At 38.3% G+C, this 17,020-nt stretch overlaps 1 protein-coding gene and 1 long non-coding RNA gene across 4 annotated transcripts; both read right to left on the minus strand.

Moving 5' to 3' along the window:
* Positions 1 to 69: 69 nt before the first annotated feature.
* LOC136177547 (uncharacterized) lies at positions 70 to 2,219 on the minus strand. Its single transcript, XR_010665099.1, has 3 exons — positions 2,064 to 2,219; positions 802 to 1,009; positions 70 to 601 (listed from the first exon to the last, which is right to left on the minus strand). It is a non-coding gene; the product is annotated as an uncharacterized lncRNA (long non-coding RNA).
* A 2,006-nt stretch (positions 2,220 to 4,225) lies between these two features.
* On the minus strand, positions 4,226 to 16,913 carry LOC109995173 (uncharacterized). 3 transcript variants are annotated; one of them, XM_065950115.1, is made up of 24 exons: positions 16,694 to 16,913; positions 14,700 to 14,938; positions 14,440 to 14,513; positions 13,827 to 13,941; positions 13,378 to 13,437; positions 13,095 to 13,183; positions 12,543 to 12,606; positions 12,355 to 12,440; positions 11,504 to 11,579; positions 11,316 to 11,401; positions 10,077 to 10,191; positions 9,686 to 9,745; positions 9,403 to 9,491; positions 8,837 to 8,912; positions 8,649 to 8,734; positions 7,887 to 8,013; positions 7,729 to 7,808; positions 7,495 to 7,599; positions 7,241 to 7,336; positions 7,057 to 7,160; positions 6,842 to 6,950; positions 6,602 to 6,740; positions 6,486 to 6,512; positions 4,226 to 5,984 (listed from the first exon to the last, which is right to left on the minus strand). In XM_065950115.1, the coding sequence occupies exons 2-24, from the start codon at positions 14,917 to 14,919 to the stop codon at positions 5,446 to 5,448; spliced, it is 2,622 nt and encodes an 873-aa protein (XP_065806187.1). In that variant the 5' UTR covers positions 14,920 to 14,938; positions 16,694 to 16,913; the 3' UTR covers positions 4,226 to 5,445. The 3 variants fall into 3 exon arrangements, with proteins under 3 accessions (XP_065806187.1, XP_065806188.1, XP_065806189.1); XM_065950116.1 differs by lacking the exons at positions 12,355 to 12,440; positions 12,543 to 12,606; XM_065950117.1 differs by lacking the exons at positions 9,403 to 9,491; positions 9,686 to 9,745; positions 10,077 to 10,191.
* Positions 16,914 to 17,020: the final 107 nt, after the last annotated feature.

Here is a 17,020-nt window from a genome sequence, read left to right on the forward strand (position 1 = left end):
TGAAGGTGATGTCTTCTTTCTAGCCTATGAGAAGTGTAACCAACTGGAAAGGAAGTTGTAGGCTAAAGGGAATATGTAAGAAGTTTATTGAAAAGCTTTTCAGTCATTCATGCTATGCTATGTTTGGTCCGACCTCGGCCAAAAAAACCCTAAAATAATCCACAGTCTGTTTTTATCATTGAATAATTAAGAAAAACACCCGCAACTAACATGCAATGCCTCACACCTGGAAACCTCTGTTCAATATCTCTCCAAAACCTCAGTTTAAGCTCGAGGGCTGCAGGGCTTTGCATTGTTATCTGCGCTTTGGTTTGTGTAACTCTCAAAATGCACAGGACAGCAAGTGTTATTCACTTTATCACAAGCTACAATCACTTTGCTTGATTTTTTCAGGTTATTTTCAGAAGTCAGAATTTTGCAGCTTGTTGTGTTGACATTGATCACATAAAACGTCATGGTGAAGTTACTGATGCACAAGTTATCCTTGCGGCCATACAGGGGCTTGCCATCGCCATTACAGATCGTGTTCAGACGTTTCTCCTCTGTCTTCTCAAAGAAGGACTGCCAGGGTCTGTTGCAGAGTCTTCTCTTCTTTATGTACCTGCACAATGAGATAAATGTTTCAATAATAGGTAAGGAACATTAAAGTATTATGACATCCACACACTCACAAACACACATAAAATACATTTGCAATATTGGTGTGACGCTTGACATTCATTTCAGATATCCTTTTAAAATATGAATCACTGCATTGTCTTCATCGAGTCGGTGTCCATTTGATATTGACCCTTAACTTACGCTTGCCATTTCTTCATTAATGTTCTGTTGAAGACCTCTTGAAGGATGTGTTTCCGAACAAACTCGTTGCATGCCTCGCTGTCATTGTTTTTCTCACAGGCCTTTGAATTGTGGGGAGGTAAAAATGAGTAGTCGCTGTGATCCGCTGCCTCGGACCCATGAACAAGGACGAGAGCGAGCGTGACTGTGATCAGGCAAATCATCATCTCTAGAGAGACAGAATGAAAGAATAAGAATTCTTCAACATGTTGTTTATGAATCACAAAGCTGTCTGTAAAAGGCTGTAAATAACAATACAGACCATAAGCAGAAGGTGAATAATGATAGTGTTGTTGGTCTACTTGTGAACCAACGTGGCTTCACTTATCTTCAATCAACTCAAACTGTCAGGACAGTAACTTGATGTTACATCAGCACAGAGAGAGTCACATTTGAACACTGCTGTTTGAACATGTTATAAGACTGCAGCTTTCTGAAGAGCCAAAGAAAGGATTCTGACAAAGTTCAAAAGGAAGTTGATTTGAATTTATTTTCTTCAAGTAAAGAAAATCCAGATTTGGGGAATAAAGTCGTAAATGTATAGGTATAAGTTGTACATTTTCAAGAACAAAATTCTGAATTTACATGAATAAAGTTTCAAATTAAGAAGTATAAAGTTTAAAATATACAACAATAGATTTGTAATTTACAAGAAAAAAAGTAGCAAAATTAAGAAGAATAAAGTTTAAAATAGACAAAAATGAAGTTGCAAATATACATGAATAAAGTCGTAAATTTACTAGAAAAGAAGTTGTACATTTTAAAGAATAAAATCCGGAATATTCATGAATAAAGTCTCACATTTACCAATACTATAATAATAGTTGTTATTATGAGTACAAAAAGTCATACATTGTCATAATAAAGTCAAAGTTTGATGATTATAAAGTTGTTATTTTAGGCTATGACTAGCCTTTATGCTATGATGAAGAGTAAAAGAGTCAGACAGCTGTGTGTTTGTGAAATGAGGAAGTCATAAAGATGAGTTGGAAACCAGCATTTTGTGAAGATTGAACTTGACATGATGCTCCACTTAATAAAATCCACTGAATGACATTATTTGCCTAAATTTACGACTTTATTTTTGTTTTTCTTGTAAATGTACAAATATGTTGTCATTACATACAACTTTTTCTTTTACGACTTTATTCTCGTAATATAATTTAATTTAATTACATCAGTTGTAATTCTTTCTTTGTAAAGAGCTAAGGAGGATTTCTTACCTTCTCGAGTTCGTCGCCCTCTGTACTGTAAATGCTATTGGGTTGGTCTGAAGTGTATCACTACGCAGTGACAAAATTCTGCTTCAAGTTAAAAAACACGTCTCCCCTTTTAAACCTCCTCTTGTCTCGTGGATCACAGCCAATCACTTGAATGTAGAGCGAAAAAATAAACAGCCAATCACAGCTGTAGCTTCTCCGTTTACCATATATGTCTATGATATTTACCAAGACGTTAGAGGGATGCTAACCTATATGCAGATACAAAAACTGAATTCTATGAAAGAGGAAGTGCTGTATCAAGCTGAACAACTGTATGTGTGACATCTGAAGCCCTGTGGGTGAGACCTCATGCTAAACATAGCTGAAACACAAACACTAGCATTTGCTTCTTGTAAATTCATGCACAAAACGTTCACACTAACTCTGGTACTTGATCACTTCCAGCAAATGCAACATGTGATAGCCTGGAACAAACATAAATACTGGTATAATAACAGCAGAGTGAATTTACCACTCAGTGGTTTATGTTTCTAATGGTCAATTACATCCATAAATCTAGCGTAAAATATGGTTTACCTTCATTGTGCATGGGAAAGTAAAACAACATTGACAGAGATAAAATTCCTATTAGCCGAGGGTGTGTTCAGACTGTTTTAGCCGGGGTCGCCAGGGTTATTGATTTATGCAGAGGGTACATGAAGTTTGTGTCTTGACACACGATTAAATTAAATTAAATTTTCAATCCAATTTTATTTGTAAAGCACATTTCATACAAACGTAAACTCAATGTGCTGTACAGAATAAAACAATAAACAAACACAATACAAACTCATTTAAAATGATAAACAAAAACAAAAAAACATGAAAAAACTAAATAAAATAATAATAATAAATGAACAAGTGGATTCAAGAGCTCACTTTAAACCAAAATATGTTTGTAAAAGGAGCATGCACCATCCCATACAGCACATAAAGTGCTCACAGGGACCATGCACCAACCATATGTACACACACACACACACACACACACACACACACACACACACACACACACACAAAGACAAACAAAGCACGAGAGAAAAGCAATGTTTTAAGACCACTCTTAAAAGAACTTAAAGTTTCTACAGACCTCAGGTCAGCAGGTAGTTTATTCCATAAAACTGCACCATGGTGACTAAATGCACCTTCACCTGATTTAGTCTTGACCTTTGGTAAGTTCAGCAGACCCATACCTGCTGACCTGAGGGATCTTATCGGGCTGTAGTCAGTGAGTATGTCTGAAAGATATTGAGGTGCCATTCCATGTAATGTTTTGTAAACCAGAAGTCATGTTTTGAAATCCATTCTGTGGTGAACTGGAAGCCAATGAAGGTTTTTTAAAATAATAAAAGCTTTTTCTGTCTCCAAAGCAAAGAGAAGGACGGTTCACACTCTGCAGGGCTCCCACAATCCAGAACTGTATTTCACCAGGGTGAAGTTTTAGTGCAAGTTTTGATTATCGGACTGCTATGTTGCTGAGCATGCGCCATGTTTGTTTGCATGTGCAATGTTCATATGTAGTGCAATGTTTGTTTGCATGTGCTAAGTGTTTTGAAAATTGTACTTTGTCTTTCCAACAGTTCTCCCTTGAAAAATAGGTTTTTAATCTTCTTTAACCAACCTGGTTAAATAAGGTAAGTAATTAAAACAATGTGCAATGTTCATAACTGAGTTTAATGCCATACTGTTGTACTTTACTAAACTTATCATACCTTTATTTATATCCTTTTTTAGGCAATGCTTCTTTGAATTAAACTCTTAGCAATTCAACATTTTGTTATACACTTCATGTTTTTGTATTTTTTCCACATATCTGATGTTTCTTGAAATATGAAAGCACCCTGACACCAGAATTTCATTTCTGCGTTCTTTAAATCTTTTCTTAACTCATCATCTTCCGCCTATGTTCCAGGATACTCTGTTTCATACTTGTATGACTATCGATGCATTACAAACAACCTTGTCATTGACCTAGGTATGAACTAACTGAAATACCAGTGAAAAGGGAGTCATCATCCTGAGGGTTGGAGTTTGCAGAAAGTTAAAAACATGTTGACACAGGAATGATGAAACGGATGGGTATGCACCGAGTGAAAAATAGAAGTGGACAGAGTTCCCAAAAATGTTGTAGAAATATATTTAATAGTCAAATATACAAAAACAAACAGAGAGACCCATTTCAGATGATTTGTAGATTGGTTAATCCACTTACAGCACAGTACAATAAAATCCACTTCTTTTTGGTTATTTGCTACATTTTAGCATCATGTCAGCAACCTCACACATGTAAAATATATACAACATCAAACTAAAATAAGAATTAAAATATCTTCACCAATGTATGAACAGGAATGAAATAATTTAAAAATACACCGTGTAAACAAGGACGGCTTAGAAAGAGCACCCCAGATGACCAGGACGGACAAACAAAAAATAAAGCAATTTCAGGAATTATAATGCCACTGTAAAATCTGACGCTAAATCCATGTTTATACATTTCTATGGAGGTTGTATATGACTGTACTTTTATCCCTAAATCAATCTCTAATTATAAACACTTCTTGCCTTACACTGATTAAATGTGAATACACACGTTTGAGAAAGAAGGAGCGATTTCTCCAGATAATAATGTAATATATTCTAAAAAAAACTCGCTTTCGATTTCAGTAGTTCAAGGTAACGTTTTAGGGGACTAGAAAATAGAGCCCGACCGATAAATCGGCTGGTCGATAATATTGGCAGGTCGATAATATCGGCCGATATATCAGCATATCAAGAGACTATCGGAATCGGCTAATTTTGTCTCTGATATAACGAGGTTTATTCTTTTCAAGTTGACCATTTATTTTTGCATAGTTTATTTTTTACAAGTGTTTAATTCTAAATTTCTAAATTAGTGTTTCAGTGCACTGATTTTTTTTAGATTTTGTTTTTAAGATTTATTTTTGGGCTTTTGTGCCTTTAATTGAGAAATAGGACAGTGGATAGAGTCAGAAATCAGGGGGAGAGAGTAGGGAATGACATGTGGGAAAGGAGCCTCAGGTGGGATTTGAACCTGGGGCGCCCACTTGGAGGACAATAGCCTCCATACATGGGGCGCGCGCACTAACCATTGCGCCACTAAAACTGCATTTGAGGGATCAGCACAATAAATGTTTATCTATATCAATCAATCTCTAAAAATCTAAGATAGATCTAGAAAGATACTGGTCGGTATTTCAGTATCAGAATTTTTCCCCCTCCCGAATATCAGTAACGATATCGGCCCCAAGCAGAGCCGTTCTCAGTCTCCGTGCATTTCGTACCAGGTGAAGAACACGCGCTTACTAGACGTACTCTCCGACTAATTCACAGCCGAGATAATGAGAGGAGCTGAGTTTTTCCCGTTTTCTTTAAGATGTGGGCTAAAATAAGGCACAATCTCACCGTTGAACAAACACCCAGTAAACGAGTAGATGTGAGATTTCGCCATCACATTGTAAAAGGACACAAGACCCTCCTCGTAATCCACAAACACTCCCACCTTCTGAGGTTTCTCGGTGAGGGCGAGGCTGGTCGGGGGAGTTGCCATTGCTGCGTACTTCTCATTTTCATAATGCACAGTAACCCAGTAACCATTATCGGGGGTCAGCGTTAGTTTACCCTTGCGGTTTGCGTCCCCTCTCGCTACACCCAGATCCCAACCGGTCTTGTTTCTGACCTCCACCTCCCAGTAGGACTTCCCAGAGGGGAACCTGTTGAGCCCCAGGACGCTGCCGAACATGTCAAACCTCTCTGGAGAGTAAGGAACTCTCTGATCCTTTCCTCCCTCTGTCACTTTCTTCCCATCGCGGGAAAGCTCAAGGAATGGATGAGCAGTGGCCGGGTCCAGCTTCACATCCACTGCAGATTACAACAGAAAGAGAGCCGTGAAAAAAAAGAGAAACCTTTGGAATAACAAGAAAATTCTCCTATGCTTCACAAAGTAAAACATTTTAACTGAGAGTAGAAAATTTGCCATGTTTTTGTCCTTAAATAAAATCCTTTTTCCAGTGGATTAAACATCATTAACATAATTTGAACTGGTATGCAAATGTTATACATAGAGGTATTTTGCTATGGAAGGCCTTTTCACATTTATTTTATTTTTTAAATATTATTTTCAATTTGGTCATGTTACACAGACAACTCGATAAAACGTCTCTCTACCTCTGAAGGTGAGATAATGAGTCAGCACGGAGCATTGGAGACCTACACCTGGGCTGTATCCAAGCCAATCAGACACGCACACCTGACTGCAGTGAGTCGATTCTCCCACTAGTCTCACTGAGTTGAAAAAGTGAGCACTCACAGCATTTTCCTGTCTACAAAGTTTTTTGTAAGAGCTGATTTTGAGTCACACACCTTCAAATTTGGAAGTCCTCCTGAGTTCTGTTGAAAGAGAGTTGATATTAAAACCAGTGATAATGAATTAAATGATGACTTTGTTGTGATTATAAAGCTACAATACAGGAACTCACCAGTAGAGGAGAGTTGCTCTAGTTTCTTCTGAATGTTTTTTATCATGTTTGAAGTGGTAGTTCTGAGTGTACCGAAGGAGAATGATGTGTCGACGGTCACAGTTTTCCAAGAGTCATCCAGGCATGTGAGAGGAGAAACCTGGGATCAAGAAGGTGAAGTGAAAAAAAATAAGTGAAGACTTGCTCAAGTTTTAAGGGTCAAATCTCAAAAAATTGGGATTTCAGATCCTCTGGGCTCACCTGCAAGTCTTGGTTCTGTTCCAGCTCCTCAATGGCCTTTTTGAGTTGGTCCGTTTCCTTTTCCAGTTTCTCGACAAAGACTTCTGTTTCTCTCTTTACTCTGTGTCTCCTGGACCAAACATTGACTTCATTAGTCTTAGCAAACTATACTGTACAATGCATACGGTGCTTTCTACACATCAGTGTTTCTTATTCAGAACCAAGACATGACCGACCTCTCCTCAAGAGGTTGCAGGGCTTTGTCCCGAGCCTCCTCCACGTCTCTCATCACATCCGAGAACACATTGTTTATCTCCAGCCATTCAGTATCCAAGCTGACCTGAACACAACAACACGCTTTGTATATCATATTATATGAATCAAACTAAAATCTAGAATAAAATAATTGCCACAGCCTACCTTGCATTGCTTTGAAGATAATTTGACTTCGGCCATCTTTATTTCTATCATCTGAATTTTCAGCTGTAAATCTGCCCTTATCGCGTCGTGCCTTTCCTGAATAAAAATAAATAAAACATTTGCACGGATTGTAACGATTTGTAATGTGAGTGTGGCTGGTCTGCGAACAGTCCAGGGTGTACCCCGCCTATTGTCCAATGACTGCTGGGATCGGCTCCAGCACCATGGAGCTAGTTCCGTCTTTAGTTGAGTACCTTTGCTAGTTGTTGTTCTTTCCTCTGTCTCTCTCTGTCTTTCTGCTTCTGCTGTCTTTCCTGAGATGCAGTTGTTGGAGTATTAAAACCAATTTGCTGCTCCAGCTGAGGGAAAGAAAACAACAAGTGCAAGCAATGTTTTTTATTTGGATAGTTTTACAAATATTTTGAAGGTTATGAAACAGAATTTGCTCTTCAGCAGGACATTTAAGCTAATGGAGAATCTGCTGTTACCTGCACTGCACCAGTGTGGAAATCAAGGGTTCGACGAGCTCTGCTTGTGGTATTAAAAGCCGGTGGTGGAGTTTGAAACACTGCAGAGGAAGACAGTGCTTATGGTCAAACTAGGATCTTTTGTATTCATATTAACATTTTGGAATTATGACGCATACACTGTTGGTTTGTCGCCTCCAATACGACCTCTGCAGCCGCAGACTTTGCTGGCGTGCCGAGGTTCAGAGGCATGCCGGGGTTCATTGACGTGCCGAGGGTCAGTGGCGCCAATGACATGGAGAGAGTCTGTTGAAGGGGAGAACAGTATTACTGGATTCGACTCATTTAAAGGCTTTATATGCGATTTTTTGATCCAGCAGATGTCGTCCTTGAGCACCAGCATGAAACCAAAACAACTCGCGGTGCATGGTTGTGTTAGCATGCTAATGCTAGTGATCTTTATTATGCTGGTATCTTCACACTGCATGTAAATTTACCTGAAATGAGCGTGATCTAGAAACACAGTTAAGCAGTGAGTACAGTATGTTATTCTTCTTTTCTCTAGTCCCTCAATTAAACAACTTTTATTCGCGAGGGGAGGATGTCAACAAACTGAAAATATGACTCGGAAAACTCCGAAAACATCACAGACAGTGGGACTCTGGTGTTACACCCATTGTAGACAGTCATGACTCACAGAGTTATTTTCAGAGGATATATTTGATTTCTATTACATTTAAGTGTGAAAAATCGCATATAAAGCCTTTAAAGTTGGCCAGCTTTTTCCCGATCACTCAATAATTCTGTTACACAAAACCCAATAGTATATCTCATACAATGGTCTGGGTGTGTACTCTACCAAAAAATCCTGAAAATTGGACAGCTAGGAAGTAGTTTTTGCTGGAACTGACATGATGGTTTAACCAAAAACAAATCTGTACCTGTGCACCACTGTTGACATCAAGGACTCCATTGCTTTTGTCTGAGTTAAAGCCTGTTTGCAGAGATTGCTGTTGATTGTTAATGACTGTGGAGAAAGAGATGATGATTCACTGTTAACCACACCTGATCACAGTTATAGTTATTTTATGTCTTCCTGTTATGGATAAACTAGGATTCAAATGCGTACATGGTTTGGTCATCTGCAGAGATTGTGTTATTCTGGCTTCAGGAATCGTTGGGTTGGAGAGGCTTGAAAATACATTCTGTCAGATAAAGGGGCAAGCAATGAATCAGAGGTTCATCAACAATATTTAGTCTGTGATTGAGATTTAGTTTCTTGCTTCACTTTGTTTTCCATGATACACTGGATAAAAACATCGACCACATAACGGCGCCCTACAAATCAAGCTAACGAAGGGAATGTAACGTCAGGAACACTAACATGAGTCTTTGGATTTTCATAACCACGAGTTAAGTATGTGTTTTGGTCAGAGTAAAAGGCGAACCACCAGCTGATCACTACAGCAGAGACTCTGGCACTGAAAGACATCACAAGCATAAGATGTCGTTATTTTGGCTTCACTTTACTTCAATGGGAAGGTGGAGACACATCGTCCATATTTATATATATATATATATATTCAATTAATTTTTTTCATACAACGCAAGGAAGAAAGATATTTCTAAGCAGGTTATGCAAACTGTAAGTTAGTGTAATGTTTATTATACCATATTATCTCTGCTTTAAAATACCTCATGCTTGACTGGAGCGTTGTCAGTCAATCTGCTCTCTCTTTGACGAGAGTCTTCCCGTCGATGTAACTGAATGTTATTCATGAACTCTGAAAAGAAAACATTTGAACCTTTCTTTTCAGGTTACATCCTCATATGAATCATGTGCAGCTTATTTTACTGTGAAACTGAATTAACAATGATATTGAGCTATATGTTTTAATTGTCAAGAGGTGAACAAGAGATACAAAAGTACAAAAAACACCAATTAACGCTGAAAAGAAGTCAGTTGTGTTTGACTCACCTGACAAAGTAAAAGTGGGGAAAACTTCCACCAAAGGCTCAGCTTCTCTGACTGGAGGTCCTGCATAGGTCAGTTGAGGAATAATACTATTAAATCATGCATCCCTTTTATTGTATATTGCTATATTGTATAAGTCTCAGTTGGCTGATTTAACTGTGAAATTTGATGGAGTTTCATTGATATAAAGGTAAAAATAGTGCATACATTGTCTTGTAGGGTTTCTTAAATGCACTAAATCCCATATCATTACAGGTTACCACAGACTCTTCCCTCAGCCTTCTACTGTTGGTATTACTTTTTGTACCATATCTGTAATTTGCAGGGTGTCAACAAGAGATAAAATACAAGAAACACCGTAAACAGTATGAAAAATCTGTTGCGTACGACTCACCAGGCTTGGTCAAAGGGGTGAAAAGGGGCTCAGCTTCTCTGATTGGAGGTCTCGGTAAGGCTAATTGAGGAACAACACGATTAAATCTGAGCTGTTCACTCTCTTGGATTCTTGGCTGAAATAGAGAGGTTTATAGACATGATCAAATACAGGATCAGAGTGGATTTAGAACAAGAAACTTCACACACATGTTTTGAGGAGCTCTGAGACTTATTTAAACCTGTTGAAAAGTGGAATAATAAGTACAGCATTTGTGATTATTGGTTGCAATTTGGTGACAACTGATATTATATCTTATCCTTTTACTTGTTCTCACCGCTGTACTTAATAATCCTGCTGCCAAGTCTTCTTTGGTAGATTAACATCAACTTCTATTACCCTCTTTCAAGTCATAACCGCCCCCGGGAGGAGGCATGAAGTAGTGTTCGTGAGTCAAATTGGCAGGAAAATCTGTTTAAAGCCACCAATTTTTTTTTTTTATCATAGAAATTGTGATATTTGGCACCACCAGTGAGTTGATAATTGTATCACACGAGACAGGACAAAATATATATATCCATGATACACTGGATAAAAACATCGACCACATAACGGCGCCCTACAAATCAAGCTAACGAAGGGAATGTAACGTAAGGAACACTAACATGAGTCTTTGGATTTTCATAACCACGAGTTAAATATGTGTTTTGGTCAGAGTAAAAGGCGAACCACCAACTGATCACTATAGCGGTGCATTGTTGTGTTAGCATGCTAATGCTAGCGATCTTTCTTATGCTCGTATCTTCACACTGCATGTAAATTTACCTGAAATGAGCGTGATCTAGAAACACAGTTAAGCAGTGAGTACAGTATGTTATTCTTCTTTTCTCTAGTCCCTCAATTATACAACTTTTATTCGCGAGGGGAGGATGTCAACAAACTGAAAATATGACTCTGAAAACATCACAGACAGTGGGACTCGGGTGTTACACCCATTGTAGACAGTCATGACTCACAGAGTTATTTTCAGAGGATATACTTGATTTCTATTACATTTAAGTGTGAAAAATCGCATATAAAGCCTTTGAAGTTGGCCAGCTTTTTCCCGATCACTCAATAATTCTGTTACACAAAACCCAATAGTATATCTCATACAATGGTCTGGGTGTGTACTCTACCAAAAAATCCTGAAAATTGGACGGCTAGGAAGTAGTTTTTGCTGGAACTGACATGATGGTTTAACCAAAAACAAATCTGTACCTGTGCACCACTGTTGACATCAAGGACTCCATTGCTTTTGTCTGAGTTAAAGCCTGTTTGCAGAGATTGCTGTTGATTGTTAATGACTGTGGAGAAAGAGATGATGATTCACTGTTAACCACACCTGATCACAGTTACAGTTATTTTATGTCTTCCTGTTATGGATAAACTAGGATTCAAATGCGTACATGGTTTGGTCATCTGCAGAGATTGTGTTATTCTGGCTTCAGGAATCGTTGGGTTGGAGAGGCTTGAAAATACATTCTGTCAGATAAAGGGGCAAGCAATGAATCAGAGGTTCATCAACAACATTTAGTCTGTGATTGAGAATTACCTTCTTGCTTCACTTTGTTTTCCATGATACACTGGATAAAAACATCGACCACATAACGGCGCCCTACAAATCAAGCTAACGAAGGGAATGTAACGTCAGGAACACTAACATGAGTCTTTGGATTTTCATAACCACGAGTTAAATATGTGTTTTGGTTAGAGTAAAAGGTGAACCACCAACTGATCACTACAGCGGTGCATTGTTGTGTTAGCATGCTAATGCTAGCGATCTTTATTATGCTCGTATCTTCACACTGCATGTTAATTTTCCACGAAATGAGCGTGATCTAGAAACACAGTTAAGCAGTGAGTACAGTATGTTATTCTTCTTTTCTCTAGTCCCTCAATTAAACAACTTTTATTCGCGAGGGGAGGATGTCAACAAACTGAAAATATGACTCTGAAAACATCACAGACAGTGGGACTCGGGTGTTACACCCATTGTAGACAGTCATGACTCACAGAGTTATTTTCAGAGGATATACTTGATTTCTATTACATTTAAGTGTGAAAAATCGCATATAAAGCCTTTGAAGTTGGCCAGCTTTTTCCCGATCACTCAATAATTCTGTTACACAAAACCCAATAGTATATCTCATACAATGGTCTGGGTGTGTACTCTACCAAAAAATCCTGAAAATTGGACGGCTAGGAAGTAGTTTTTGCTGGAACTGACATGATGGTTTAACCAAAAACAAATCTGTACCTGTGCACCACTGTTGACATCAAGGACTCCATTGCTTTTGTCTGAGTTAAAGCCTGTTTGCAGAGATTGCTGTTGATTATTAATGACTGTGGAGAAAGAGATGATGATTCACTGTTAACCACACCTGATCACAGTTATAGTTATTTTATGTCTTCCTGTTATGGATAAACTAGGATTCAAATGCGTACATGGTTTGGTCATCTGCAGAGATTGTGTTATTCTGGCTTCAGGAATCGTTGGGTTGGAGACATTCTGTCAGATAAAGGGGCAAGCAATGAATCAGAGGTTCATCAACAACATTTAGTCTGTGATTGAGAATTAGTTTCTTGCTTCACTTTGTTTTCCATGATACACTGGATAAAAACATCGACCACATAACGGCGCCCTACAAATCAAGCTAACGAAGGGAATGTAACGTAAGGAACACTAACATGAGTCTTTGTATTTTCATAACCATGAGTTAAATATGTGTTTTGGTCAGAGTAAAAGGCGAACCACCAGCTGATCACTACAGCAGAGACTCTGGCACTGAAAGACATCACAAGCATAAGATGTCGTTATTTTGGCTTCACTTTACTTCAATGGGAAGGTGGAGACACATCGTCCATATTTATATATATATATATATTCAATTAATTTTTTTCATACAACGCAAGGAAGAAAGATATTTCTAAGCAGGTTATGCAAACTGTAAGTTAGTGTAATGTTTATTATACCATATTATCTCTGCTTTAAAATACCTCATGCTTGACTGGAGCGTTGTCAGTCAATCTGCTCTCTCTTTGACGAGAGTCTTCCCGTCGATGTAACTGAATGTTATTCATGAACTCTGAAAAGAAAACATTTGAACCTTTCTTTTCAGGTTACATCCTCATATGAATCATGTGCAGCTTATTTTACTGTGAAACTAAATTAACAATGATATTGAGCTATATGTTTTAATTGTCAAGAGGTGAACAAGAGATACAAAAGTACAAAAAACATCAATTAACGCTGAAAAGAAGTCAGTTGTGTTTGACTCACCTGACAAAGTAAAAGTGGGGAAAACTTCCACCAAAGGCTCAGCTTCTCTGACTGGAGGTCCTGCATAGGTCAGTTGAGGAATAATACTATTAAATCATGCATCCCATCTTTTCCTCAGGCCCTGGTAGGTTGTGGCTTTTGACCATCCACAATAATGAGTACCTTTTATTGTATATTGCTATATTGTATAAGTCTCAGTTGGCTGATTTAACTGTGAAATTTGATGGAGTTTCATTGATATAAAGGTAAAAATAGTGCATACATTGTCTTGTAGGGTTTCTTAGATGCACTAAATCCCATATCATTACAGGTTACCACAGACTCTTCCCTCAGCCTTCTACTGTTGGTATTACTTTTTGTACCATATCTGTAATTTGCAGGGTGTCAACAAGAGATAAAATACAAGAAACACCGTAAACAGTATGAAAAATCTGTTGCGTACGACTCACCAGGCTTGGTCAAAGGGGTGAAAAGGGGCTCAGCTTCTCTGATTGGAGGTCTCGGTAAGGCTAATTGAGGAACAACACGATTAAATCTGAGCTGTTCACTCTCTTGGATTCTTGGCTGAAATAGAGAGGTTTATAGACATGATCAAATACAGGATCAGAGTGGATTTAGAACAAGAAACTTCACACACATGTTTTGAGGAGCTCTGAGACTTATTTAAACCTGTTGAAAAGTGGAATAATAAGTACAGCATTTGTGATTATTGGTTGCAATTTGGTGACAACTGATATTATATCTTATCCTTTTACTTGTTCTCACCGCTGTACTTAATAATCCTGCTGCCAAGTCTTCTTTGGTAGATTAACATCAACTTCTATTACCCTCTTTCAAGTCATAAGCGCCCCCGGGAGGAGGCATGAAGTAGTGTTCGTGAGTCAAATTGGCAGGAAAATCTGTTTAAAGCCACCAATTTTTTTTTTTTATCATAGAAATTGTGATATTTGGCACCACCAGTGAGTTGATAATTGTATCACACGAGACAGGACAAAATATATATATCACCTTATAGATATTTTGTCCCATCCCTAATGGGCAATATAATCAGATTTTATTTACCTCTCTGTTGGCGTTTGGTCCGCTTTCTCCTCGATGAGTTCCCCAAACATTTATCCACATGTTCTGTTCACCCTCTGAAAATAAGAAAATATTGCTTTTCCTTCTGTTTTCATTTACTTGTGAAGATATGTGAAGTTAAAATTGGTATATGTGGGTGAAAGTAATGACAAATGTCCCTCAGGGTTTCTTAAGTGCATGTGATCCTTTCGGGATCCCGCAACCATGACAGAAAAAAACAGATTTAGTAGTGAACCACTCACCAGACTTGGTCAAAGAGGATAAAAGGTCCTCAAAATGCTCTGGCATTTTGATTGTAGGTCCTACAAAAGTCATTTGGGGAACATGACTGTTATAACGGAATTGTTCGCTCTCAGGGATCCTCATTCCCTTCATCGTGCATCCTTTCTTCCCCTGGTGAGTCCTCAGGCCCTGATAGGTTGTGACTTTGGACCAGCCACAGCTGCAAACCTGGAGGCTCATGTCTGAAGTCTCTGATTATCTGTGGAAGGTAAATACATGTTTTTAATCAGTAAGTCAATCAGAATGGAGAATCTATATACATATTTAAATGTATACATTCAAATAAATTAAAAACACCTCGTCCTTTCCTCTGTACCAACCTTTTCAATGTTCACATTTTTTGTAATTAAGCTAAAAACCATCAAAATTGAAATGAAAAAATATTGGAGGAGAAATAAAACACCAGCGAGATTCTGATGTGATTTATTCTGAGTTCTTTTTTTAATTTCTTCAGATCTAATGTTTGCATTCATAGTCACTTTTATGTCATTGATTTATTTGTTAACTTAATGTCCTGTCTCGAGTCAGCGTGAGGCTGGGAATAACCGGGGATTTGTCGCCCTCTTGTGGTACTGACTATGTATTACAGTCAGACACATAAAAAGAAAAATGACAAAAATCTGAACAGGAAGCAAGGTGTCGGTCATTGTGGATAAGAAAGCCTTGATAGTGTATCATAAACTTCGATAAAAACAAGGTTTGGATGAGAATAAATTGAACTTAAAGGGAATTACACATCACAGAAGCACAGGAAAAGACAAGAGAGATACAAGATAAAGAAAAAACATGTAGCAGTCAAAATATGAGGAAATACTCTCTGTTTTCCTGGTAGAGTCACTCCTTCACTAGCGAGAATAAAAATGTCGGACCTGCCCAAAAGTTCGGCTCGAGGCAGGGGGTGGAGTCCATGGGAGGAGATACCAGGGGAGGGGAGGTTGTTTTTTTTTTTTAACCAGAATCCCACTGTGACATCACAAGTTGATGCAAATCTGAAACAGAGCATTTTTCTCTGTGTTGTAAGACTTGTGCAGACCACAAAAAAAGGACTGGATGGGGTCAGTAGACACTCAGGTTACCCCAAATAAATGTTCAAACACACTTTAACAGTGAATTTTTTTATAATATGTCCCCTTTAATGTGTGGAGTTTGCATGCGTGGGTTCTCTCCGGCTTCCTCCCACAGTCCAAAGACGTTCTGGTTTATTAACTGGTGACTCTACATTCCCCTGTAGGCGTGAATGTGAGTGTGGCTGGTTGTCTGTCTCTACATGTCTGCCCTGTCCAGCCCCCCCCCCCCCCCGCCCGAACGGGAAAAAGCGGTAAAGATAATGGATGGATGGATGTGTTTAAACAATATCTATTATTAACCTGATTTAAACAAGCGTTAGTTTCTATTCACACAACTCTTCACTAAGAAGTAAAAGAGGATATGAAACTTTTTGGTGTTAGGTTTCATTAGGTGGAAACAGATAATTATATGTTACACACACACACCCATGTTGTCTTGGCCGTGTTTTGAAACACACCCTGAAACGTACACTGTATTTGCATCACTGCTTTGAGTATCACTCTTACCCACAGGCGCTATTTCTATTCCCACACTTACACTTGTTTGCACTGTGCACTTTGCTGCTCAGCGACAGAAGGAATGAATTAATTGAGCTCTAATAACATTTTAACATCTCTTCAATTCAGGAGGATTTATTTCCGAGGCATAAAGTGTTTGTCATAACATTTTCATGTCATATATGTGATGTGATATTTCATATCGTAAAAAGTGCTTTTGCGCAGCTTGACGTCATCAATTAGATTAACTTCTCTCAGCAGCCCAAACTGTAACTGACTTCCAGCCTCCCTGCATTATTTTAAATGATTTGATATTTAGTTGTAAGTTATTTTCATTTGAATACATATCTCATAACAAAAAGTTGAAACATCGCTCTCCGGCAGCTTACCTTGTCCTCTGTTACCTCGACGCGCCTCTCTGTGATCTGACTCTCGTTTTCCTATATGTCTCTTTATCCGTGCGCTGTGAGAAGTTTTAGTTTCGTTTCACGTTAAACAATCAAGTGGATTCTCTTTTATTGGCTTGCACCATCCACACCCCACTGCATGGTTTACACAATAAACTGGCACTCTTACACAAGACCAGGCTTAAATGTACAAGGGGGGGGGGGGGGGGGGGGGGGGGGGGGGGGGGGGGGGGTCTGTGAACTGACCACAAAAAAAGAAAAAATGAATCTATGTTAAAAATGTATTACTAAACATGAAAAAATAGATAA

This window comes from Labrus bergylta, chromosome 22, assembly GCF_963930695.1.
Source record: "Labrus bergylta chromosome 22, fLabBer1.1, whole genome shotgun sequence".
Classification (NCBI taxonomy): domain Eukaryota; kingdom Metazoa; phylum Chordata; class Actinopteri; order Labriformes; family Labridae; genus Labrus; species Labrus bergylta.